Here is a 27,273-nt window from a genome sequence, read left to right on the forward strand (position 1 = left end):
GCTACATCCCTGCCGCAGTGTTGCAGGAATTACCTGCTTGGAAAATATCTTTGTGCTAAGTCAGTGGTCCTGGATCAGAGGATTTCAGAAGCCTGCTCTCCTCTTCTGGAGGCCTGCGGAGTTCTCCACTTTTGCTTCTAGTCTCGCTTTCTGGCTGTAGCTGGACTAGCCCATGCTCTAAACTCAAACCATATCAGGCTACGTACAGTCCCCGATGCCCTCACCTACTCCTGCATTGGCACCTTGCTTCTTTTACCTGGCATGTCCTCTGGTCCCCTGTCCATGTGTTTGAATCCTAATCAATTTTCAAGGCCCAGCTCGGATGTCACATCATCTATGAAAGTTTCCTTTTTCTCACTTGCTCAACTTAGATGTAATAATCTTACCCCCCATACCCTCTATCGTATGTTTCTCTTACAGCAGATACTGTCCTATATTTTATGGCCGGTTGTCATATCTTCTGTTAATTTTTAAGCTTTTTAAGGTGAGAACCTCTTGTTTATATTCCAGTGAGCCACAGCACCCAGCAGAGGGAAACAAATAGAAACCCAGTAGATGTTTGGTGAATTGAATTATGGTGGATTGAAAGCAGGCTCCAGTATGTTGTTAGCAGAAGGATTTAGCAAGAATCTTGGCTGTTTTAGTACAGAATTATGTGAGTCTTTCATACTGTACCTTTGTTGTAGAACAGAATCCGGCGTAGTTTGCTCTGTTGTGGCGTAATGGGAATTCATTTTGTGATGGTTTCAGAATTACCCTTTTGTTTATTCCACTTTTTAAAGCATAACACAAATCAAGACAGCACTTCAGTTTGTTGCATGTGCTAAGTCATTACTGTTTACAGATGGATAGTGTATCTGCCTTTCATATTGAAAGGGGAAAATTACCCTCGTAGAATCCCATCTGCCTTGCAACAGGATTTAGGACTCAAAACCTAATTTTATCTGAGTTCTGCACATCAGCAATAGGGAACTTTCAAAGAGATGATTACTAAAAGTAAGCATCATTGTTAAGAATTTCAGGCTGTAAAAATAATGGAGTTCCTTGCAAAAGATTGTTTATAAACATTCTTGATATAGTTTGGAATGATACTCTTCCCGGAAGAAAATGGGAGGTCATGGAGACATATCTAGTTAGTAATTTGCATTAGAGCTAATTGAGTATATTCTTCTGAGTGCAGATTTTAGATTGTCTGAAGGTGGTTAGGGTACCAAATAGGTGACACTGTAAAAGCTTCTTCTAAAGCTACTAGATTCTACCTTGAGTCGGAACAGTGCTCAGTGCACTTTCAAGTTTGTTTAAAAAAGTGAATGAATACAAAATCAATCTTTAAAAACTATGAAGGGCACCTTGTATCAAGGTGACAAGGGTTCTCCATCTCTGCAAGGGATATAACCAATATAAATCAACTGATTGGTGGGTATACCTTCCTCTGTGAACCATCCCTCCAAAATATATTATTTATTTCCACGCGTTTTAGGACTTTTAAATTCTTCGTATTTGAATTCTGAGCTTGTCTCCTCATTTGCACAAATCCTTTTTTTTAAAAAAAGATTTATTAATGTATTTGAGAGAGAGAGAGAGCACGAGAGGGAGGGACAGAGAGAGAGAGAGAGAGAGAGAGAGGGAGAGAGAGTCTCAAGCAGATGCTGTGCCGAGCATGAGCCCGGTTCAGGGCCTGATCTCCCAACACTGAGATCAGGACCCAAGCTGAAACCAAGAGTCAGACACCTAACTGCGCCACCCAGGTGCCCCAATCCGTTTTTCTTTTTTAAGTAATCTCTACACCCGGTGTGGAGCTCAAACTCACGACCTGAGACCAAGAGTCTCAGGTTCCACTGACTGAGCCAGCCAGGCGCCCCTGCACAACTATCTTTTATAAAAGAAATATAAGTAAAAAACAAAACAAAAAAAAGTAATATGAGGGGCACCTGGGTGGCTCAATCAGTGGAGTGTCCGACTCTTGGTTTCGGCTTGGGTTGTGAGATCGAGCCCCGCGTCGGGTTCTGCACTCAGTGGGGAGTCTGCTTGGGATTCCCTCTTTCCCTCTCCCTCTGCCGCTCCTCCACTTTTGCTTTCTCGCTCCCTCGCTCTCTCTCTAAAATAAATAAATACATCTTAAAAAAAAAAGATATATTACTGATGAGTTTGTGATTTGTGGTCAAGGAAGTAAAAGCTTGTCTCTCTTGCTTCCTGATCCTGTGTGTGGATTGAATGAATCGACAAGCACTTTTCTCGTCTTCTGTTTGGAGTCTGTGCTCGACTACAAGTGCGTGGTTCTGCCGCAGAGCTGAAGAGCTGCTCCGTCGGGAGGGTTTAGGGTGTTTGTCAGATTACCTATGGAGTTAGTACCCTTTGTTTGGCTTCCCAGTCAGCTCTTTTTCCGTTGAGCAACTAGTCCAAAGTAAGAAGAATGTGTGCCTTTGATTTGTGAGTAATTGAGCTTTCCACGTGGGCCAGCTTGACAAGCCTCCTGTCAAACGTGAGTCTGGTCAACTAGACACAGGCTGTAATGTGAACTTGATTCAGCTTTGGTGACCTAAGCTTTTTATTTCTCATGCCCAGATGAGAAGAGTTTAAAGGGTCAGTTAGAGGAAAGTTATAAGTCATATTTGTTCTCAGTTTTATGTTTTTATTTTTAAAGATTTTATTTATTTATATATTTATGTATTTATTTATTTGACAGAGAGAGAGAACACAAGTAACAAGAGCAGCAGGCAGAGGGAGAGGGAGCAGCAGTGAGAAGGAGAGGGAGAAGCAGACTCGCTGTTGAGCAGGGAGCCTGACAGGGGGCTTGATCCCAGCATCCTGGGACCACAACCTCAGCCGAAAGCAGACACCCAACCGACTGAGCCACCCAGGCACCCCTGTTCTCACTTTTCTATTTCAGGAGGAAATATGTGTGGAAATTCAAGAGGGTCAGATATGGGGCTGGCTGTAACTCAGTGTCAGCTTTGTCCCCAAAGTCCCTTTTCTCTCTCTCTCTCTGTTCTCAGCAACCATCTCACCTCGTGTTTGTGGCGGCTCACTGATAACCCCGTGTCTTCTGTCTCCTTTCCTCTGCTGTCTCCTCTCCCTTCAGTCCGTTTCCCATCTAGAACTCGATCATTTCTTAAAGTAGTGACATCTTCTCTTTCAACCATTATCTCATCCTTTTTCATTAGTCTGAAAATGTGACTTTTTTGGCACAGTCATGGGAGACATTTTACTATGGAAACATCAGTATGTTTTCCTTGTAACTCTGGATTTTACCTGCTCTTGAATCTCCTAGAATGTAAGGGGCCCGAGAAAGTATTTGTTGTATCTCGCCCACTTCCGAAATGGGGGACAGTGAGGCAAGTGGTGGGGTGTGACTTGTTCAGGATCACAGAGCTGCTCAGTGGCCGAGCTGGCACTAAGCCCAGGTCCTTCCACTCGTAGCCCTTGGCTTTTTATTTTATGCCTTGATGCCTCTTGTTACACGACTGGATTAAAGAGTTGTAGTTCTGTGGTTACACACGAGCCTGAGTGGTAATGGGAGGAGTCAAGCTGCAGATATTGCTGCTTCCAGGGGTGCCATCTGACATAAAATTCATTGATTTATCTTGAGAGATCTTCCTACTGATCAGAATGGGGGAGAAATTTTGGTCTTATTATATAGGAATGTTTTCATGTCTGATGCCGTGTCATTTAAGTGGTATGACACATGTGGGGCATTGCCACTTTTGCAGGCCTCTAAGGGCGGAGAGACTTCTAGTCCTCTGCATTATCCCCATTCTCATCCCTTCTCCACATCTCCATACCTAAACGTGTCGGTGTGGAACCCATGTTTGTGGCTGCCACAAACACATTCTTGTAGCATTCAAAAAATAACTGTTCAGCAGTGTGGACGTGGAGGCTCAGAAATGTAAATGCACACGCCTTGGCCTGGGACCTATCAGGAGTCTGCTCTTTCTCCGTAATTACAAGACAGTGTTCGGAATTGATTTTTATGTCCTGACAAATTGCAGATTTTTAATGGCGTGTGTCTTAGGAAAATAAATGTGTCACTTAATTTTTTGATGTTTCAAGTCCGGAGTATTTAGGTGAGGGGCGGGTCATTCTGTAACGGATACCCACTACTCTGTCTACTGTGGATTCACTGAGAACTTCCTTTTCTAATGCCCTTGAGCAGGATCACTTCTGGTAAACAGCATCCATATGGTACGGTTTGAGGAGCACTGAGGAGGGTAATGTGTCATCAGCCTGACACCACCCGGTACTAGGCCGTTCAAGGCCCTTTGTGTCAGAGAGCAGTGGAAAATATGGCTTCTATGAGATGTGGAACCACAGGCATTAAAACCAACGATCCAAAATAGCCTTGTTTGATGACCCGTTTTCTTTAAAAAGTTATCCTTGCTCATGGACCAGAGGCAGGTAGTAGACTTTGATTTTTGGCCCCTGTAGAGTTCACCGGAATGGAACGTTACAAATTAGCACTTGAGATCTGGGGCAATGGAAGCATATTGAGCAACGCGTGGCTGCTGTTCCACTCGCGATAATCAGAGACGGGTTCATGTGTTACCGTCGACGGAACACCAGCTCTTATGCCCATTCTTTCGCGGTTAGTTGGCACAGCGCCCTGTCAGGTAGATGTGTGGTGCCCAGTTTATAGGGTAAGGACATGTTTGTACGGCCAGGGAATGCAACAGGCTGACATTTGAGTCTGTATTGTCCGGCCCCAAAGCAACACGCTTAACCACTCCACGGTACTCCCTCTGACTCTTCCTGGCTTACAAGACGGGATAAGAATACCTTCTTCAGGGCTATTTTAAGGATCCAATAAGATAAAAGATCCAAGAAGTGCTTTGTAATCGCTCATAAACTTTGCAGAATAAAAGGCATTCTCAGAAGTAGAAGACAGTCTGCCACGGTGTCTCTATGTGACAGTCTGCCCTTTAAATAAATCTGGATGTCCTGTGGAGTTGGGACCTTTGCCCCTGGCTTTCCGGTGAGTGAGAGTAGTTTGTGTCCTAGGTATAGCTTCTGAGAACTAGGACACTGCTCCTACTTACCCAGTGATATTTTCAAGGGTGCGATTTGCTAGCCATGCAGCTGGGAGGAGGAGAGAGGAGATCAGCAGTGTGTCTGTGGGCCCCCCAGGTCTCCTTTCAGCATCATGAGAAATCATGTGGATGCTTCCAGCTGTGCTCTAATGTGCATGTCATCTCTCTCCCTTCCTCGTTTGTCATAGAAACTGAGCTGCTTCTCCGTGCAAAGGACATCAGTCATTTCTTAATGCAAGATATCGCCTTCCTGTCTGGTAAGCAGACTTTTCATATATTTAGACCAGGGAAATGTATGAACCTGTCAGCAAAATGAGTGTGGTCCTTATTATGTAAGTAGCCATACACACATCCGTGCACGTGTGCACACAGTTCGAGAAGGACTATTTTATTTTTTTTAAGTTTTTATTTAAGTGATCTCTACACACAATGTGGGGCTCGAACTGAAGACCCCGAGATCAAGAGTCGCATGCTGAGAAGCACTACTTTGATAAACATTTATGCGTTGTGCACGTAGTTGCTAAACAAATAGATATTTAGAGGGTTTAGATATGTGATGAAAACAATCTTACCGCCCTCGTACATTTGGCTTTCAGGCACGCCTTTGGAAATCCATGATAGGTGCAAGTAGAGTTCATCGAGGTGGGTGCAGGCTGAGAGAGAGGGTGGCATCTGAGCTGGCTTCTTGGAGATTTTCTCAGCCACCACAGCTCTGATTATTTAAGTATTTCTTACAAGTGCTGTCAAGTAACCCTACTTAAGAGCATATACTGAGTTATTTTTTTAGGGTTTCATTGACACATGATAAAGTAAGTTTACTTTTCTAAGAGATATATATGTATATATATATATATATATATACATATATATACGCACACTGGTATATTTATGTACGTCTGTGTGTAATTTTTTTAAATTATGATAAAATACTCCTAAAATTGACCATCTTAGCCATTTTTTAAAGTATGATCTCCATTTTATTTTTATTTTTTAAAGATTTTATTTATTTATTTAACAGAGAGAGAGACAGCCCGCGAGAGAGGGAACACAAGCAGGGGGAGTAAGAGAGGAAGAAGCAGGCTCATAGAGGAGGAGCCTGATGTGGGGCTCGAGCCCAGAACGCCGGGATCACGCCCTGAGCCAAAGGCAGACGCTTAACCGCTGTGCCACCCAGGCGCCCCTTATTTTTTTTCCAGAGAACAGTTTTTCTTCAGCGCTTAAGGACTTAGCTGCTGACATGGGCTTTGGTGGGGGTGGTGGGGTAGCACCCGCGGGTCTAAATCGGGGTAGGGGTGGGAGCGTTGGGTCCTTCCGTGCTTCAGGAGAGCGATTCTGGGCTACCTTGCTGTGAATGGTGCAGCTCGCCCAGTAACGTAGTCTCACAGACAGCAGTCTCACATGGGCCTAGAAGACCTTCGCTTTGGAAATGGCCCTGTTGGCGGTGGCCTCTACTGTGGTCCCAATAGCAAACTTTTTTTTTTTTTAAGATTGTACTTATTTGAGAGAGAGAGAGAGTGCACGTGCACACACGCACATGAGTTGGGGTAGGGGCTGAGGGAGAGAATCCTTAACCAGACTCCCCTCCCTGCACAGAGCCTGACGAGCGAAGCTCGATCTCAGGAGCCTGAGATCATGCCTCAAGCTGCAACCAAGAGTCAGATGCTCAACTGACTGAGCCACCCAGGCGCCCTCGAATAACAGACTTCTTAATGGCCTTGTCCTTGGGCATGCAACGGGCGCAGTTGGTGCTGTGAGTAGGCGGCTTGTGGCTGCGGCCCTTTGCGGCGCAACCCTTATTCCTTCTTTTCTCGGTTATCTTGGAGGCGAGGACCCAAGAGAGCCCATCTTAACCATTTTTAAATGCACAGTTTGGCGGGCATTAAGTCCATTCACTGTGTTGTGCAGCCATCCCCACCATCCATCTCCAGAGCTCTTGATCTTGCAAAACTGAAACTGTGTACCCACTGAAAAATAACTCCCCATTCCCTTCTCCCAGCAGCCCCTGGAAACCACCATTCTCCTTTCGGTCTCTGGGTATTTGACTATTCTAGGTACCACATAAAATGGAATCATACAGGATTTGTCTTTTTGTAACTGGTTTATTTCACTTAGCATAATGACCTCAAGGTAAGTTGTATATGTCAGTATATGTCAGAATTTCCTTCCTTTTTAAGACTGAAGAATATTGCATTGCACGTATATACTACATTTTGTTTGTCCATGCATCTGTTGATGGATACTTGGGTTGCTTCCACCTTTTGGCTACTGTGAGTAGTACAGCTCAAGAGCGTGACTTATTTTTAGAGATACAACTGGTAAACCACCCCTCTCTTTTTGATTCATTCAGAAATCTAGGGAGAGTTTTGGTTAAAAACAAGCAAACGACTTTCAAGTATTAATTTGAACTATGCCATTAAACATTATTATATTAAACAGCTATGCAAAATTTATGAGTTTGCATTGTTTGCATGAAAATGAATCTTCTTAGGAGTTGAGAGTATAAGAAATGGTCTTATTCCTTTTAAGTAGTTTAATTATTGTGCCTGAATGATACCAGCCTGCTCAGTTTACTAAACAAGCATTTACTTTATAGATGATCCTAATTGGACACTTTCGTCTGGCCTCTGCTTTAATGATTATAATTAACAGTAATTGTGAATTAGTGGTGACTTAATTAATGTGGCTTTATGTTTTATTTTCGAAGCGCTATAAATGTGTGACATATTGTCACTCTTGAGATTTTCCCCAGTCCCCAACTGTGTTCCGTACAGAATGACCATCAAGGCTCGCTCGCCTACCCAGACCCCTGCCACAATTTCCTTATCTGCTTTTGTCAGTTGTTTTCAAAATGATTCAGCATATTGGTTCTTTTGGAGAAAGGGTTTCCAGTGGGAAAAATAATTGGAACCCCCCAATTTAGAATATAAACTCCTCTCGTTCTCTTCTCACACATTTACTACCAAGTACTTGTAGGTATTCAGTGGTAATAACAGTTTATAGATTGATTGATGATAATTTACCCTTATAAGAACCTATAAGCATGCTTTCCTTTGATAGGTATAGATTTCCTAAGCGCTAGCTGGTTCTGTCTTTAACTGGAGTGTTTACCAGCTTGCTTGGCAAGTCTGTTACATTAAATAAATATAATATAATATAATATAATATAATATAATATAATATAATATATGTATAAATATATATATATGTTGAATTATATGTTCTGCATTATTTTTTTATTTTTATGTGTTTATTTTAAGTAAACTCTATGCCCAATGAGCTCATGACCCCGAGATTAAGAGTCACATGCTCTACCGACTGAGCTAGCCAGGTACCCCTGTTATACATTAGTTATATTACTGGTTTTATATCATACTCTACCTAGAGAGGCCCTTTGTTTAATGATTTGCTGTATCTCTTGGTTTAGAGTTGTACAGTTTCTCCTTTGAGTTCCTTTGAAAGCCTTGGGTAGATGCTGTTATGGTCCGCGATAGTCTTCATCCTGCTCTCTAAGCCTAGAAGATTTATCATTTGATATAATACTTTGAATTAGTTTGATTCAAAAAGATGACTTGGGAATGGGGACTCTCGCTCATGTTTCCCTTGGTGAAGATTAAGGCAGTGAATGAATTTGATTTTTTTTCCAAGTGCACTAGGAAAGAATATATATTCTGCTTTCGTTGGCTAGAATCTTCTATAAATGTCAGGCCATGTTGGTTAAGATTGTTGCTCAGGTGTACCGTATCCTTGCAAATTTCCTGTCTGCTTGTTCTATCAATTATTGAGAGGGGTAGTGAAATTTATTTTTTATTTTTTTATTATTAAAATTTTTTGGAAAAGATTTATTTGTTTTAGAGAGAGAGAGAGCATGCACATGAGTAGGGGTAGGGGCAGAGGGAAAGAGAGAGAGTTAATCTCAAGCAGACTCCCCACTGAGCACAGAGCCTGACTTAGGGCTCGATCCTAGGACCCTGAGATCATGACATGAGCTGAAACCAAGAGTTGGATGCTTAACCGACTGTGCCACCCAGGCGCCCCGGTGGTGAAATTTTTTTGACTAAAGTTGTGGATTTGACTGTTTCTCCTTGCATTTCTATCACTTTTTGTTTCGTGTATTTTGAAGCTCTGTTAACAGGTACATAAGCATTTAGGATTGTTAGACTCTCTTGATTAATTTACCATAGTTTGATTATCAAATGATTTTCTTAATATCTAGTAATATTCCTGACTCTGAAATCTGTTTTGTCTAAAATTAGACAGCTTCCTTTTGACTTATTAGCATGGTATATCTTTTTCCAATCTTTTGCTCTTAATGCATTTGTGCTTTATATTTAAAGTGTGTTTCTGGGGTGGCTGGCTGTCTCAGTTGGTAGAATATGGAACTCTTGATTTTGGGTTTCTGAGTTGAAGCCCCACATTGAGTGTAGAGCTTACTTAAAAAAAATAAAAATTCAATTACATTAAAAAATAAAGTCTGTTTCTTGTAGGTAGTATATAGTTGGGTCTTGATTTTTTTAATTCAATCTGATCATCTCCAACTTTCAATTGGGATGTCAGGATTATTTGCATTTAATGTGATTATTCATATGGTTGGGTTTAAATCTACCATCTTACTATTTGTTTTCTATTTGTCCCGTTAGTTCTTTGGTTTTCCCCCCCCTCCATTTTTGCTTTCTTTTGGGTTAAGTATTTTTATCAGTCCAGTTTATCTCCTTTGCCATTGTCTTATTTTTTTAAAAGTTTATTTATTTTTTTTTTAGTAATCTCTACACCCAGTGTGGGGCTTGAACTCATGATCCCAAGATCAAGAGTCACATGCTCTTCTGACTGAGCCAGCCGGGTGCCCTGCCATTGACATATTTTTATTGCACATTGAATTTTTTTATAGCCCTACATCTTTATTCACTTAAATTCAGCCAAATGAGAATTACAAATAAACTTCTCAAAAGATTTCTATTAGCAAGCTAAATTCAAAGACCACCCTGTAACTTTCCTCCTAAAATAATCCTTCAACTTCTATTTAGCACTAAATATTTATAGAGTGCCTACTCTGTGCCCAGTTGTTGGGCCAGCTATACGGTGGGATCTTGAACATGTATAAGGCTCATCCCTGCACTTGCGTGGCTTTCATGTTCCTTATCCTCCAAGCTGTGTAGAGGGCTCTGGAGTAGGGTGCACACTGAATTTGAACCCATAGAAAATTCATGGTCTTTGTTTCTTTGCATGAGTATGAGTCCTATACTATTGTTGCTGTTACTGCTTATGTTGTTTCTGCCACAAATCCATTAGAACAGCACTTATTTCCTGTAGTTTATATACTGTATTCTTTCAGGCTGACCATAGCTGTAAATGTTTGCCCAGTTTGAATTGAGGCCCGTAGCATTGGCATAGAAACCATTATTTCCCAGTACCCTTGGTTGTCCAATATGAGAGGTCAGCTGTGTTTTTAATTATATTTATTATATGTATTCCATGAAAATTTCTTCTGACTATAATCATTCATTTTGCCTTCTCTCTCTCTTTTCTTTCTTACACTCTGTTTTCATTTAGAAACTATTCAGCTACTTTCTTCTTCTTTTTTTAAGTAGGCTCCACGCCCAATGTGGGGCTTGAACTCAAGACCCTGAGATCAAGAGTTGGATGCTTCACTGCCTAAACCACCCGGGCGCCCCTTGGCTACTTTTCTTTTTTAAACTTGGGGACATGGTGCCATTTTGATTTATGTGGAGACCATCATCCTTATAGAAGTTACATTGGCCCAAAACTGCCACTCCCAAATCCTCTTTCTTGCGTTGCTGTCACATGAATTGTTAATTTGGTTGATTTTTTTTTTTTTGTATGGTTTTAGGTGGCCGGGGAAAAGATAATGATTGGATCATTACTTTTCCAGAAAATTGTAATTTCAGATGTATACCAGAAGAAGTGATAGCAAAAGTGCTGACTTACTTGACATCTATTGCAAGGTATAGCATTTCATTACATTTCTTTCAATTTGTTAGGTGTTAGATACCCATTTGAATGTAATAAAGGAAAATGGCTTTTTAGTGTGAATGTTATTATTATTGTAAGTGATTATAAGACTCACCTTCAGCGTAGATAAGAAATGAAACTTAAGAGGGGAAGCCGACAGCTACCTAAATTGGTATAAAAATTATACTGAGGATCTATGAAAACAAAATTGGGAGTCTAGAAATATTTGTCTTCATGAAGAAAAATGTAGGTTGAAAATGATGATCGTACTTAAAGCCTTTGATTTGCCTAAAAGGAAATCTTTCCAGCCCAGAGTGAGGGTAGCTATTGCTCCAAGAGTAAAATATGAAGACCAAATGTTAAATAGACTCAAAAGTGATATTGGAATTTATTAGGAGGAACTTCTTGATATTAGAAATCATTTGACACTAGAATGCTTTGAAAGGTAAGTTTCAGAAGCTTCCTTGAAGATTTTATTTAGGTTGAAAACAAAATTTTTATTTATTTAATTTTATTTTTTTAAGATTTATTTATTTGAGAGCGACAGAGAGAGAGAGAGAGAGCACGAGCAGAGGAGAAGCAGGGAGCCTGACACAGGGCTCGATCCCAGGACTCCGAGACCATGACCTGAGCTGAAGGCAGACGCTTAACCAACTGAACCACCCAGGCGCCCCTAGGTTGAAAACAAACATTTTTAAAGGAAACATTTTCCATTTATTAAGCCTGAAGACTAAGAGGCCACAAATCTACAACGGTACAAATATGAAGAGTTTCATGAACTAAAGTCAAATCACAGAAAACTGAATTTGTAGTGCATCCCTTAAAGCTTGAAAGTCTTTTAGGTCTTTTTAGGGCAAATAAAGGTTTTCTTATTCATTAAACTGCCTTCTCAAGGAGCAGATGAGATAGAAACCTATATTTAATAGTGTTTTTCTGAGTGAATAAATGAATGGATGGATCATTGGTTCTTGATGGATTGCCATGAAAAGTTAAATCTGATGTCATAAAGGACAGCTGTCTTTAAGGTTTTCTCATACCTAAGATTGCAGTAAGCCAAATTCATTTCAGTGACCTATCTGCATTATGCTATCACTTGACTATATAAATGAACGATGTTAGTGCCAAAGAAGAAATTTTAAATATTGAGTAGTAGAACATGGAATTAAATTGGTTTTCCAGCATAGCACTTTGTGATAGCTTTCCCAATCCAAATGTATCTTTAGTTAAGACATCAAATGTAAATGAAATAGTCAGAATTAAGGACACAACCTAGCAAATTTGGGTAGTTATGAAGAAAAACATTATTTCCTCTTATCTTGCAGGCAAAATGGATCTGACTCCCGGTTTACCATTATTCTGGATCGAAGATTGGATACATGGTCTTCTCTCAAAATTTCTCTCCAGAAAATCTCAGTAAGCACCAATGCATTCTTCAATAACTTTTATTTTTGTTTTACATAATGCTTTCTGTTTGTGGGAGTACGGAATATTTTTATATTAGGCAATGAAGACAAAGTACATGATGGAAACAATTAAAAAAATGGGATGGTGAGATGGGAAAGTGGGAAGAAGGGTTGGTAGAGGGGATTGAGCTAAACAACTCATCCAAAATAAAACCTAATGGGAAAGCATGAGTAGTTATTGGTTCAAGTTATGAGTGAGAAGAGACTCATGGTTCCCTATGCCTCAAGGTGAGTTTTTATGGGAGCTTTTTTTTTTTATAGAAATAGCTCTGTTGTATACTCACTGTATATGGAAAAGTATAAAGAAGGAAGTTTAAAGCAGTAGTCAGTAATTCATCCATCTGTAAACAAGCACCTTTTAACATTTTGATGTGTGTCTTTCTAGATGTTTCTCCCCGTGGGATAGAGAGGGAAGTGACTCAACTGCACTATGACTTACCTCCCCTTTTGGAATCTAGCCCCCATCTTCCCAAGACCCAGATAGAGAAAACAGTTTCCCTAAGAGAGAAATATGAGAGCTGCAATCCTGCCCACAGCCAAGATGATCTTTCACATTATTAGGCTCAGCTGGATTACAGTGGCATTGTCCGACACTTCTTCATAGAAGGGGAGGGAGGGGAGGCACCCATAGACTACTGAGCTGTCAAGATTGGGGCTGTCTGCAGAAGTACCATGTGGCTAACTGCCTCTATCACACCGGAGTAGCCGGGAATCAATGTATTTTTTTTCTTTGAGAACCCAACATCATCCGTCATCAGAAATTCTTTGTCTCCTGACTGCCACGGGAGGACACTGTCACCAGAGGAAGTTGATTAAGTTGTGAAGGCAAGACAAAAATCTAAGTTGGACTCCTGAGCCAATTGTTCTTTTCGCTATACTAACCTAGCTAATGAGCATAAGAAATATACTGGCACTCCCATGGTAAAATGGATGAGATCATTATTTTCATACCCAGCTCGAATTATTCTTCATCTTGAGCAAATCAAAGTGGTTTTTCGTTTATTTAACAGAAGTGTGTAACGGTAAGCAATGGGGAGAAGAGTTAACAAGAAATTCATACAAGTTACTAAAATAAAAGAGCAAAACCTCAACTTCATGTAATATATTTTTGCTTTGCAGGCGGGTATTATTATAATTGTCCTATAGATGAGGGAACTACATTAACAGACACACTTAGGGGAAGGTTTTGTGAGGAATTCAAGGTCAAATAGCTAAGGAACAAAAAGAGGCGGAGCAAGAATTGAATTTTCATGAACTTCAGTTGGTGCTCTTTCAACCTGCCACTTTCTGTTGTTTTCCATATGACTTGTGGATAGACAAATACATTCAGTGTTTTTTTTAGAAAAAAGTAAAATTCCTCTGGAGAGAGTAAATCTGCCCAGCATACACCGTTGAGCCCTGTCAATGGAGCAAAGATAAGTACAAGCTATTTACCTTGCTCTGGCCTTTTAAGATCTGTCCTTGGGCTTGTTGAGATTTCAGTTCACAGTTCTTTTATACTAAATAAAACGCTTGTTATAATGAAACTTTTTTTTTTTTTTTATTACGCAGCCCAGCCTTTTCTTTTGGCCAAAACTATGCTTGATTAAATTAATTTTCACTGAGTGACTGTTTGGCACGTGGCATTAGTTTCTTGTTAAGGTTTTATTTTTATTAATCAAATAGGCCACTTGGAACAGGTCTTTTTTTTTTTTAAGGAGAAATATAAGATTTGGTCTTGAGCCTATTGATTGGGGGTCAACAGAGCAGTAATGATTTGTTTCTTGGGAGGTGAAGCTCCCCTTTCTGTTTCTGTAGGAATGGTCTTCCGGCGGGGAAGTGTGAACCGTTTTCAGCAAGGCACTCAGGGTCCCTTCATTCTCTTAACTGCCAAATTGATGGTGCCAGCCAAGATTGGGGGCACCAGGGATGATGGCATGTAATGGACTGTAGATTGAGTGTTGTTTCTTTTTAACATGTTATATGTTTCTACTCGTGGTATGGTTTCTATACCCGTACTGAAGAGCACATTAATTACATCTCAACCATGACTAGCCATTGGACACTGTTTGCATTAAAGATGAATGCGAGCTAATTTCAAGAGCAAAAGTTATATTCAGAAAGGATTTCTGGTAAAAATTGCCATGGTATAGATAGATGTAACCATCTTTGGTATACTACTTTAAATAAGTATCTTCGAAATAATTATACAACTCAATTTGAAGACCTTAACTTGTAAATTCCAAAATCAACTATGCAGTTAGGTTATACTTCATAATTAATGATGGGAAACTAGATGTTTTTTAAAAAGCTTTTATTTATTTATTTTCGAGAGAGCAAGTGTGAGCAGAGGGAGGGGCAGAGGGGAAGGGAGAGGAAAAGCAAAAGAATCCCAAGCAGACTCCGTGCTGAGCCTGAGCCCCAGGTGGGCAGCTCAATCCCAGGACCCTGAGATCATGACCTGAGCTGAAGCCAAGAGACTGTCGCTCAACGGACTGAGCCACCCAGGTGCCCCGGGAAATAAGATTTTTTTTAGTTCTACAATGTGGGGAAATGTCAATTTGGGAGAGAATCCTATCCATATTAGAAAGTTTGTGTGTTCTTTCTAGATTATTATCAAAATTTCACAAACCGTTGACCTTTCACAAGGCTTAACCTCTGAATAGAATTTAATAATAATAAAAAACAAACCCAAATCTTGAAGTGAATTTTAAGTTACAGATCCGAGTAGGGCAAGAATAAAGGTATCAGTTAATACTACCTTCACAAAGATTGTTAGCATTCCACCTTAAAAATCGAACTGCGCAGAGGAGAAAGCCAGTCCCAGCAAGCCCCTAGGAGCAGAGTCGTGTGTTGTTGTTGTTGTTGTTTTTTTTCTCCTTCCTCCACTCGTAGGACATGCCTGATCTTCTAGAGCAGTCCGGCACGAGCTAATCCATGAGGTTCAATCTGGCTAAGTAATTGGGGGAATGTGTCAACTCTGAATTACAATGAGCAGCCGGGAAGGCTCTGTCAGCTGACTAATCAGGGATAGTGGGTTTTTTTTGCAGCGCTGCCGCCGCCGTGGTAATGGAAGCAGCCGCGGTAGCTTTGTTTGATAGAGATTTTTGGCTGCCGCTTTTAAATACTACCCCAGAAGCAGCTCATATTTCATCAGTGTTGCATTGACAATTGGAAAAGAAGAGTGTTCTTGTGTATAGGCGAGATGGCAGAAGCAACTCCCCCGAGAGGCAAGATGAGGTTCAGAAGGAATGCGGTAAGGGCTCTGCCTGCAGTCCTGGAAAGCCTGTATTCCCAAGTTCAAGTGCAGGGATGCTGCAGCATGGTGCTATAGCACAAACTGATGCTGACTGGGGCTTTTAAGGACAGATGGAGAGAATGGAGACTTGTATTTGCATGAACTGCATTGATGTGACTGCTGTGATATTGACAGGGAAATGTAAAGGAGTCCAGGAGGTTGAATGTAATTTTAAAACCTAATGTGATCAAGTTGATGAGGAAATTAGTCATGTTATTTGTTTAAGGAGACCACATGAACAGTTTTGAATCGATGGGCAGAGTAGCTTTAAATCACTAGTTAAAATAATATCTAACAAAAGGATTCATCCTTTCTTTCACTATGGTCAAGTAGAGTGTGATATCATGGACAGGTCTGGAGCCGACTTCATCAGCATCGGAAAAGGCAGTCCTTCCTGGGTGTTACTTACTGTTCAAATGAAAAATATTAAATCCAATGATTTGAAATCTTTTGCATTTCATCTGTTCTCCAAATTCAAACTTTAAAGATGCAGAATTCTAGCCTGTTGACAACTTTTTTTTTTTTAAGGGAAAAAAGTGACTCGCTTTTCATTATAGACGAGAACGTAGAAATCTCTCCTTTCAGATGGGTTTCAAACACTTTTCTAATTAAAATTTTCCCTTCATTGGTTCACTGGTATACTAAATTCCCAGCAAATTTCTAAAGTGATATTTAGATGTATTTTGGTGAAATGTGAAAGAACACTAGCTAATTCAATAACCGGTCATCTTTTAAATGCTACTCTTTTTCTTTGAAAACTAAGTTAATGTTATGATTTAAAATATAATACTTGCTCATTAAAAAAAATCGAGACAACACACAAAAACGTAAGAAAGTAAAAATCAGCCTTTGGAAAAAAATGACATTTGGAATCAAAAGTAAGATAAGGGAACTAAACCAGTAAGAGTTTTATTGTCGTTGGATCAGTGTTGACATCATTGGGTGAGTGAACGGTCTATTTTCTAAAAAAGCTTTTAGAACAGAATGATATTTTAAAAATTACAGTTTAGGATGTGAATCTTTTTCTTCTGACAAAATTGTATCTTCAGCTCTACACATGATTTTGTACTGTGGGAATAAATAGTTTCAGACCTATCACAGACAATTTCTAGTGCATGGGAAAAGCCTGTGTATATGCTTAACGGTATTGAGTACAACTGGCATTGGTACTTTTGTTATTAAAAGAAACTGACTTGAACTTTCAGAAAGTTCCTAATTCCTATATATATATAGATGTCTTCTCGGTGCTGAACTTCGTTTCATCTGTAGGGACATATGTTAATATATACATAAATAAATACAGCTCACGAGCACTCATTGAATAGACCTATCTAGTCTACTACTGCGCTACACACGATATAGGTTACAAAGGTAACCATGGCATGGCTACTGAGCTGAAGGAGCTCTCAGGCTAGTTAGAGAAGGTAGGACATGTTCACAAATAACTGTTATGAAAGAAATTCTAGGTGCTGAGGAAGGCTTCATGAAGATGACATTTGAACTATAGTGGAAGATACTTTTGTTTTGTTTACGTGGGTAGACTTGACCAGAGTGAAAAATTTGAAACTCAGTGGTGACACATTGTTTTGTCCTTGTGGGATCTCTGGAGTTGGGCTGATTTTGGAGACTATGACAGGTAGCACCTGAAAGGACGGGACAGTGGATTTAAAGTCCAAAGAGCAGATTAGACGGGTTATTCGGTGGAAATTGCAATGCCTGTGGCCATCGAGAGGGACAAGAAGGACAAACTTCAAGGAAGGAATATCACCGAAGACTGTTCTGAGGTCACGTGGCAAGTTGTTTGGAGGTCTGTGGAGTAACTCATACTTTCTGTACTCTTTAAGGGTGGGGTATGGGAGAAGAGTGTGGAAATAGTTCATGACGTTGGAAATTCTTCTTTATAGTTTGAGGTCCTGAGATTTTTCCCAGGGTATTCTGAAGAGATAGTTCGGGCCTTATCAAGGTCAATCACATGTCCACACCTCAACATTATATTCTGTTATGATATTGGATTATAATAGTCTCTGTTCAGTGGGCTCCATGATGCTAAACTGTTTCTAACAATTGGTTGGGACTGTTAACATTCGTCCCATTTCATAGATGTTAAGGTCAAGTCGTTCCTGAATGCTAGGCAGCAGGTCTGAGTGTGCATTCAGTCTATGTGTTGGTAAGTGCACGTCCCGGAAAGTGTTACGTGTCTTGGAAAGAGCTTACCCTTAGGATTCACGGAGGCCTGAGTGCCACCTCTCACTACTGAAAGTTGGACGAGTTCCTGCACCACTCTGTGCTTCGGTTTGCTCATGTGTAGAAAGGCCACAATACCTACCTCACTGCAGTGTTCCCAAGGCTGCGTAAGATACGTCCCAAGCCCGGCACGTAGGTCCTAGGCTTTTACTCAAGGGTTCCCTCTGACTGTTATGGCATTGCCTTGCCCTGAAGATAAAAAAAAGAGAGTCTGTGGCAATAGAAGTTGTTTTATAGTAAAGGAACCAAACTTTCATGATGTATAAAACATTTTCAAAGAAATAACTAGAATAACTGACAAGTGTGTATAGGGTGTATGAATTGCCTCTCTTAGATACCGCACAAAGGATTTAAATGAGGTTAATTTCCAGACTTTAGTAGTGAAATGATGCATCAAGTTGATGCCTTTTATTGTTATTGGCGTCCTGACTGCTGTAACGGCCATGTAACTGGAGAATTTGAGGGTAGGCTTGACAAGGGAGTAAATCTTCTCTAGGTGGGAAAGGTGAGAGCTAGCTAATTCTGTGCCCATTAACTTGAAGAACCAGTAAGAGCTGCTACGGAGGGCTGGGGAAGGCTGGGGAAGGCTGGGGAAGGGCTGGGTAGGGCTGGAGTGGGCTGAGGCGGGCTGGGGAGGGGCTGTGCACAGTGACTGGAGAAATGGCTCTGAGCCATTTTACTGAGGTGCCTTTAAGCAGTCACATGTTGAAACTCAAAAAAAAAAAAAAAAAAAAAGCCTGCAAGAAGCTTTTTAAAAGCAATGCTGTTTCCTCTCTCATGCTTTTTCTTCTTTTTATGAAAATAAAAACAAAATAAGGCTGACCTTTGCCCACAACCCTTTGCTTTTTTGACAGGTTCTCAAAAACGATTTATAGTTTTAAAATGTAGGGTTTGATTGTGGAAAAAATAGAAATTGTGCTTTTTCATGTTTATATAACCATACAGATTAGAGATTCTTAAAGCAGCATACCAAAGAATTTAGAAATATAGTATCCCCAGACTGCAATGGAAAAGCTCAATGGTCTTGAGTGATCTTTGCTGTCAGATAGGTGCATCGGATACTCCTTATGACAGCTGATAGGCTGTTTGTTCATTTAAACACTAGTTTTAAAATGGCTTATCTTGAAACTTTTAGACAAATATCTGCATATAGAAATAAAGCGCTCTCTATATCTATGTGTATGTTCACACCGGAATACATGCGACCTGATCTTAAATCTATGTGGCCTTTCAGGTTAAAATTTTTCAAGTGCTCTGTGCCCTCAAGATTCTCCTAGCCAGCGATCACAGAAGAGTGCATATTATTGATACTGGCCCATGTTCAGATACTCGAAACTTCAGTTCAGAGGTTGCAAACTGGTAGTCCAGAGATGTGTTTTATTTAGACAAATGTGTCTAAACACAAAGATGTGTCTGGTTTGTTTTAACAAACTTTGAACTTGTTTGCCATCTTTAAAAATCCTAAAGTTTCGCACAAATTTGGATTTCTGGCTTCTTTTGAGAAATCAATGACTTGGCAAAACCCACCTTTCTGTCTTACATTCAGCTGAAACTGACAAGTGAGTGCCTTCTCTCCCCCAATGCCCGATGTTTTCCAGTTCACCAGAATCCCCCCCATTTCCTATTACTCCTCATCATCTAGGGAAAGTGTGAGTTGTCATTTTCTACCTCATTCAGGCTGTCTTTTGATTAAACCCTGCCTATTTCACATGCTTATGATGTCCCCCCGACACATGTTAGACATTCATTTTTGTCACCTTTGCTGTAGGTTTCAGGTAGACCTTGAACCTGATCCTTGTACCATCTTTGCTATGCTTCTCCAAATTCCTCCTGTTGCTCCTTTTTCTATCCATTAGAAGTTTCTCCAGGGGAAGAAAGCTAAAATGAAAAAATACATATTCTTTTTATTTTTCAGTCATAGCCCCTTTAAGAGTCTGGCTCTGCAGTCAGGTGAATCTGGATTCTTCATTCTGCCACTTCCAAGCTAGAAGTTCTCAGTGGATTCGTGCCCTGTTGCTGTTGTAACAACTTAACTACAAACTTAGCAGCTCAAAGCAACACAGATGTATTCTATTAACAGTTCTGGGATCAGAAGTCCAGTATGAGTCTCACTGGGCTAAGAGAAAGGTGTGTTATTAGCAGGGCAATGTTCCTTCTAGAAGCTCTAGAGGAGAATCCATTTCCTTGACTTTCCCAGCTTCTAGAGGCTGCCCATATTCCTTGGCTCATGACCCTGCATCACTGACCTCTGCTTCTGTTGTCACATCTTCTCTGACTCTCCTGCCTCCCTCTTTGTTTAATAAGGATCCTTGTGATTACATTGTTCCCACCCCAGTAATCCAGGATTATCTCCCCATCTCAAGATCCTCAGTCATATTTACAAAGTCCCTTTTGCCTTATAAAGTAACATATTTATAAGTTCCCAGGATTAAGATGTGGACCTCTTTGGGGAATCATTATTCTGCCTACCACAGTCAATTTCTCCAGCAGTGAAATGAGGGTAAAAATAGAACCTAATGTATGTAAAGTACTTAGCGTAATGTCCTAGTAATGCTCACGATGACCATAATTCTTACAATAGCGCTTTCAGTGAAAAGCAGTATTCTCACCCATGGCCACCTCGCCAGTCTCCTTTCCCTACCATAAGGTCTTGAGAGGTCCTGAGTATATATGAATGTGTGTGTGTGTGTGTGTGTGTGTGTGTGTGTGTGTGTGTGTGTGTATTTTAAAAATTCTGTATTTGGGGTGCCTGGAAGAGCATGTGACTCTTGATCTCAGGGTTGTGAGTTTGGGCCCCATGGTGGATGTAGAGATTACTTAAAAATAAAATCTTTCAAAAAAATTTTTTTGGAAAGATTTTATGTATTTGTCAGAGAGAGAGCACGAGCAGGGGGAGCAGCAGGCAGAGAGAGAAGCAGGCTCCCTGCCGAGCAAGGAGCTGGATGCGTGACTCTATCCCAGGATCCTGGGATCATGACCCGAGCCGAAGGCAGATGCTTCACCAACTGAGCCAGCCAGGCATCCCTTAAAAAAACAACTTAAAAAATTGTTGTATCTGAGTCTAGTTGACATACAGTGTCACATTAGTTTCGGGTGTACAACATAGTGATTAGACACTTCTTTGGGTTATGCTGTGCTCGCCACGAGTGTAGCTACCATCTGTCACCATACAACACCATACGATATCATTTTCTGTATTCCCTGCAATGCATATATATATATATATATATATATATATATATATATATATATATATATATATATACATACATATATATACAGTTTTGGCTAAAGAAAGCTATGAAAAGTAGTCATTCATGGGAGGTTGTGGATGTGCTCTAACCACACAATACCTATTTAGGTTGGGGGTAAGTAAATGGGATGGGGATTGGAAACTCCAGTGTATCTGATTTGCACATGGGATCTGATGGGCACGAGGGATAGAAACCGTATACACGGTCTGAACTGTATGATTTCGTTTTCTAAAAAAAACTGACCAGTATCAGATGGGATTGAGTGCCACCCAGCTGTTTGGTGGTTGTATAGCTCTTGCCTACAAGGTATTTACTGCTCCAAATGGCTATTAAATTTGAGAGTAGCTATTAGTTTAACAGAGCCCATGTGTTCTAGGAAGATCTGCATGGTAGCAAAATGAAGATTCTAAAATTATCGTATAATGAAAAACATTGTAAATGTAATTATACAGGCAGTAACTGAAGTTTTCATCCTTGATAATGCATTTTCTTTAAAAATGCTAATTTTTGTGGGCTTTTTGTGACAAGCAAATCACTAAGCATTTTGAAGGAATTAAGGAAGGAGAATGTATGATAAAATAATCAGGAAGTTTTACTTAAGAATGATCTGATTAGAATGTAGAATTATCTTTAGAAGGATTTTTTTTTACAGATGTCAGTGTTTGGGATAAACCACTTTATCAAATATAGGCAGCTGATTTTTTTTAGATTTTTAGATTTTTTTAGATTTTATTTACTTATTTGAGAGAGAGAGAACACAGAGGGAGAAGGAGAGGGAGAAGCAGATTCCCTGCTGAATGTGGAGCCTGACTTGGGGCTCGATTCTAGGACCCGGATATCATGACCTGAGCTGAAGGCAGACGCTTAACCGACTGAACTACCCAGGCGCCCTATAGGGACTAACTGATGTTTAATAAACACCTAACAGGGGCACCTGGCTGGCTCAGTCAGAAGAGCATGTGACTCTTGATCTCAGGGTTGTGAGTTCGAGCCCCATGTTGGGTGTAAGAGATTACTTAAAATAAATGAATGAATAAAACTTAAAAACATATAAAATGCTTAAAATGTTAAAAAAAATAGACTAACATAAAATCCCTGACTTATAAGCAGCAGAATACCCCGAAACCCTGCTTGTCCTTGCTTCCCTATGAATTCTGTGGACAGTGGTTCTGCTTTTCTCTCCTCTCAACTTTGTTCCCTCCTGTGTAATTAGTTGTCCTTGGACCTAGCTGCGGGGACAACGTTGCTCTCCTCGGAATGGCAGGCTAGAGACCAGGGTCTTACCTCAGGCAGAGAGTTGCCACCTGGCCTTCTGTGTTTCTGATAGTATCCTCTCCTCGCTTTTTGCTCCGCACCCCCCGACAACTTGGGAAGTGGGTGAGTATTCTAGGCTTTAAGTTGGTCAGCCCTAGGGCCTTGCATCTAGAGATTTCCTATGTGATACCAGAGAATATGACGTTAAGGAAAGTCAGAGAGAAAAAGATGATGAGATCAGGTCAACCTAGAGTCCATGAAAGAATACAACAAATTTTGCTTGACGTATTGGCAACGGTAGCATGCTTTCAATTTCATTTAAGAAAAGAAAAAAGTGAAAAGGCAGGTAAGTATAACGATTCTGGGAATTTACCTATTTGAAGAAGAAGGAAAGGCTTCACTCCTAAAGTGAATGGGGTAGAAGTACAATCTATGTTCTCAGTCTAAAAATAGGTCCAGAGTTCTTACAAGCCTCTGAGTCTCCCCCTCAGCAAGCCTTTCGATATCCCACAGGTTTTCTACCTAAACCCACTTGCCTTTAGGTCCAAGAACCCAAGGTAAAATTTTAAAGCTCTCTTATTTTTTTTTAGAGTTTACAGAATGCCTTTATATTCGTTATTTATTGTAATTCCTACAATAACTATAGGAATTATGTACCATGTTTAGCATAAAATAAAATGTACATTATGTACACTCTATAGGGTAGGATATATATCCCATTGGGACTCTGTCTCTACTTCCATTTTTTTCTCCATGTTAGCTTTGTTCTTTGAAATAAGCTTCCAGCCGCAGGGCTCGCGGCTGTCAGGAGCTCTGGAACGGCACCCTCAAAGTTTTCGTCCGTCAGCACTAGTTGGAAAAATCCCAGGGCAGGTCTTGGGTCCTCCTTACATCAGCTTTTCACCCCACTGCTGATCACGGTGTGTCGGGAAGGTGAGGTCAAGTAGAAAGATAACAGTTCTCATTTAGAACCAATATTAACACTAATAAGAGGCTATCTCGGTCCATTTGGGCTGTGGTAACAGAATACCACAGCCTGGCTTTATAAACAGCAGAGATTTACTTCTCACAGTTCTGGAGGCTGGAAGTCCATGATTCAGTGTCTGGTGAGAGCCTGCTTTCTCGTTTATATACAGCTGTCCTGTCTCGGCGTCTTCACGCGGCAGAAGGGGTGAGGGGTCTCTCCGGGGTCTCTTTCATGAGGGCACTAATCCCCTTCTGCTGGCTCCGCCCTCGTGACCTCATCACCTCCCAAATGCCTCATCTCCTAATACCCTCACATTGAGGGCTAGGTTTCAGCATGAACTGGGGGGACATGACCATTTAGTATACAGCAGAGAGGAAAAGGTTTCTCATGAAGGGAGAGGGTAACACACGCATGGCCATCTGGGGGAAGAGTGAGTTGGACAGCTATCCCCATTTGTGTCTATTTATAATCATTGATTAATTTATTGATTTAATTTTAACCTCTTTTCTTTCACCTATTCGTGAGTCTCACACTCAGTCCTCTTCCCTGCTCTGGTTCTCTTTGCCACTTAACTGTTGATGTTTTATTACCGTCTCAAATTGAATGTAAAGATTTTCTTTTATTTTTTATTTTTTTTTTAAGATTTTATTTATTTATTTGAGGCAGAGAGAGAGAGAACACGAGTGGGGTGAAGGAAAAGCAGACTCCATGCTGAGTAGGGAACCCGATGCAGGGCTTGATCCTAGGACTCCAGGATTATGACCTGAGCCAAAGGCAGACGCTTAACAACTGAGCCACCCAGGCGCCCTAGAGATTTTATTTTTGAGTAATCTCTACACCCAACATGGGGCTTGAACTGACAGCCCGGAGATCAAGAGTCCCATGCTCCACTGACTGAGCCAGCCAAACACCCCTCAAATTGAATTTTTCTAATTTAAAAAAAAATTTTTAAAGATTTTATTTGAGATCGAGAGAGAGTGAGAGAGAGAGAGAGTGCACGCACAAGTGGGAGGGACAGAGGGAGAAGGAGAGAGAATCCCAAGCAGACTCTGTGCAGAGCCTGACGTGGGGCTTGGTCCCAGGACCCTGAAATCATGACCTGAACTGAATGCTTATGACCTGAGTCAGGTGCTTATCTGACTGAGTCACCCAGGCGCCCCCCCTCCATTTTTTTTTAGAGAGAAAAAAATCCCCAGCTTTTTAAAAAAGATTTATTTATTGATTTTAGAGAGAGAGCAGGAGGAGGGACAGAGGAAAAGGAGAAGGAGAGAAGCAGACTCCCCCCTGAACGTGGAGCCCGACATGGGGCTCAGTTCCAAGACCCTGAGATCGTGACCTGAGCCGAGATCAAGAGTTGGAGGCTTAACCGACTGAGCCATCCAGGTGCCCCCCAAAATCCCTAGTTTTAAATGTGTTTTTCCCAAGAGTCTAGGTCTTACACCTGAGTGAAAGTTACTCTTTTTGTTAATAGACTTGATTTTTAGAGCAGGTTTAGGGTCCGGCAAATCGAGCACAGAAAGTGCAGAGTTCCCATATATCCCCTCTCTCCACCGTATCTTATTAATTTTTGTTTTATAGTTTTGTCCCATTATTAATACTCCAGCATGCCTGAAGGATGGCTCTATTTTAAGCATTTTTTTCAAGTTTGTCTTTGTTCTGCTTTAATCCGCTGTTTGGGGGCTGATGTGTCCAGGAATGGGGAGTCAGTATCTCGTCCCCCTCCTTAAAACCTGCTTTTCCTGGAGCGTCAGTCTGGCTCAGTTGGAAGAGCATGCGACTCTTGATCTCAAGGTCGTGAGTTTGAGCCCCATGTTGGGTGTAGAGATTACTTAAAAAATTAATAAACTTAAAAAAAACACCCTGCTTGTCCTGCGCTCCCCGTGTCAGCAAGGGTCATGCCATGCACCCCGTTACTCGCTCGATTGGTTAGTGACTGGTCCAGTCTCTCCTTTCTTACCAGACACATGCCGTCATCATGTCTTACAGATTGTGCCTCCTAAATCCTACCCTCATTGCTGCTGCTGTTCCTGCAGTTCAGAAACTCATCAGCTGTGGTCCGGATTACGGGACCAGCCTCCTAGCTCATCTGTCTGTTTCCACTCTTGTCCAAATCCAGTCCTTTCCTAAAGCCAAAGTGATCCTTCCAAAGTGCAGATCTGAGTATATTGCTCTGCTGCCTAAAACCTCTTAAGAGTCTCCCCTTGCCTCTAGGGAAGAACCCAAGGTCTTTCCTGATCTGGCTTCTGCCCATCTTTCTAGCACCACCTCCCATTGCCACACTCCCTAGCATCTTTTTCCTCTACCTTTCCTGACCGGGAGCTCTTGAAGAGATGGGGCCACGCACAGTGATTAAGAGCACAGACTCGGGAGCACGTGACGACTTCACCAGCTGGGGCAAGTCATACTTAAAGTCTCTGAGCCTCACTTTCTTTATTTGTAAAAGAGGATGGCCTAACTACTTCACAGGGTTATTATGAAGAGGCACTATGATAATGTTGGCAAAATACTTGACACAGTGACCATTTGATATGTGGTGGTTTATTATTAATATTGGGCCACACTATTCTGTCTCTCACTAATTTTGCATAGCGCCCTCCTTGTAGCAATTATTTCTTGACCACCTACTGCGTGTCAGTGTTCTAGAAACTGGGGAAACATTGGTGCTCTGGAATGACATTCTGATCCAATTAATTCCTTTTTACGCTTCAAAGAGACCGTTTTGACCTTCTTAGGTCTGGGATGCTCTGTGCTACCGCTTCCTGTTGCATATTCCTTTCACTTGTCAACGTGGGTTATAGAGTTAACAGTTACTAATGCACTGCACTATTAGACTGTCATTTTCTTGCAAGCTGGGTAGGGGCTACATCTTACTGATTTGGGCACACTGAATGCTAACACTGCATGATAATCGTCAGTTAACTACATGGAGCGGACACATAGATGATACTCAGTGAATGTTGCTTGGGTGAAAATAAAAATAGGATCCCACAGCACAGGTTTCTTCTGTTGTTTAGTGCAAGTACACAGTGTTGACGCTCCCTTCGGCTTTTAGAGTCATCCCAGGAGCCTGCCTCCTGATTCTGTTTCCCAGGGAAAAAATGCAATTCAAGTGCAAATGACTAATTTTAAAATGACATTCAAGAGTAGAATTCTTTGTAATTTGGGATTTACTGTCGTGTGAGAAAATTCCATGCCATGGACGTCGCATCTGATGACCTTACACTAGTCTTATTCCTGTTTCCATGTTTCTAGATTGTATCAATATCCATTTTTAAAGTTTTGTCCTTCTAGTGGCCTTTATTACTTTCCAAGTCATTTCCTTTAATTACATATTTTCTGCTACGTGCTCATTTGAGTGCATGTTTTGACAATTTTTTCTTTCTTTCCTGTGTTTCTTCTTTCTGCAGGTTTCCTTTCCTGGGAACTTGCACTTGGTTTTGGTTCTGCGTCCGACCAGTTTTCTTCAACGAACTTTCACAGACATTGGATTTCGATTTAGCCAAGAAGACTTCATGCTCAAATTACCAGTAAGAGTATATTATTTAAATGTTTTCTCTCTTTAATTCTCATGAAGACTTTGTACCATGCTGTTGATGTTTCACCTGTGCTTACAAAGCATTTAAAAGAAAAAGATAGTTTGTCTTCCCAAACTGTACATTGGAAACGCCTAAAAGTCTTCTGCTTCTGTTGTTAAAATAAAGGAATAGTCTAATCAGTTTGGAACAAGCAATTCCTTTTGAAAAAGCTCTATGTCACGTATGTTACATATGTGTGTGTATATGCGTGCGTGCGTGTGTTTAAATCAGGACATTTTATTTTTAGA

General features: G+C 40.8%; 1 protein-coding gene and 1 pseudogene across 2 annotated transcripts in view; one reads left to right on the forward strand and one right to left on the reverse strand.

The window, feature by feature from the left end:
• The window catches only part of MCF2 (MCF.2 cell line derived transforming sequence), a 93,582-nt gene that overhangs the window by 20,403 nt on the left and 45,906 nt on the right, over window positions 1-27,273 (forward strand). Inside the window, exons 2-5 of one of the 2 annotated variants that reach the window (XM_087859431.1) lie at window positions 5,213-5,281; window positions 10,870-10,984; window positions 12,314-12,404; window positions 26,858-26,977. In XM_087859431.1, the coding sequence (XP_087715557.1) occupies window positions 5,213-5,281; window positions 10,870-10,984; window positions 12,314-12,404; window positions 26,858-26,977 (395 nt within the window). Of the gene's footprint in view, window positions 1-5,212; window positions 5,282-10,869; window positions 10,985-12,313; window positions 12,405-15,294; window positions 15,690-26,857; window positions 26,978-27,273 lie in introns of those variants that run through there. The other variant, XM_045805121.2, reaches the window with a different exon arrangement.
• Window positions 5,523-8,522, reverse strand: LOC148106823 (small ribosomal subunit protein eS26-like; annotated as a pseudogene).

This window comes from Ursus americanus, chromosome X (assembly GCF_024610735.1).
Source record: "Ursus americanus isolate L20-20 chromosome X, mUrsAme1.1.p, whole genome shotgun sequence".
Taxonomy (NCBI): domain Eukaryota; kingdom Metazoa; phylum Chordata; class Mammalia; order Carnivora; family Ursidae; genus Ursus; species Ursus americanus.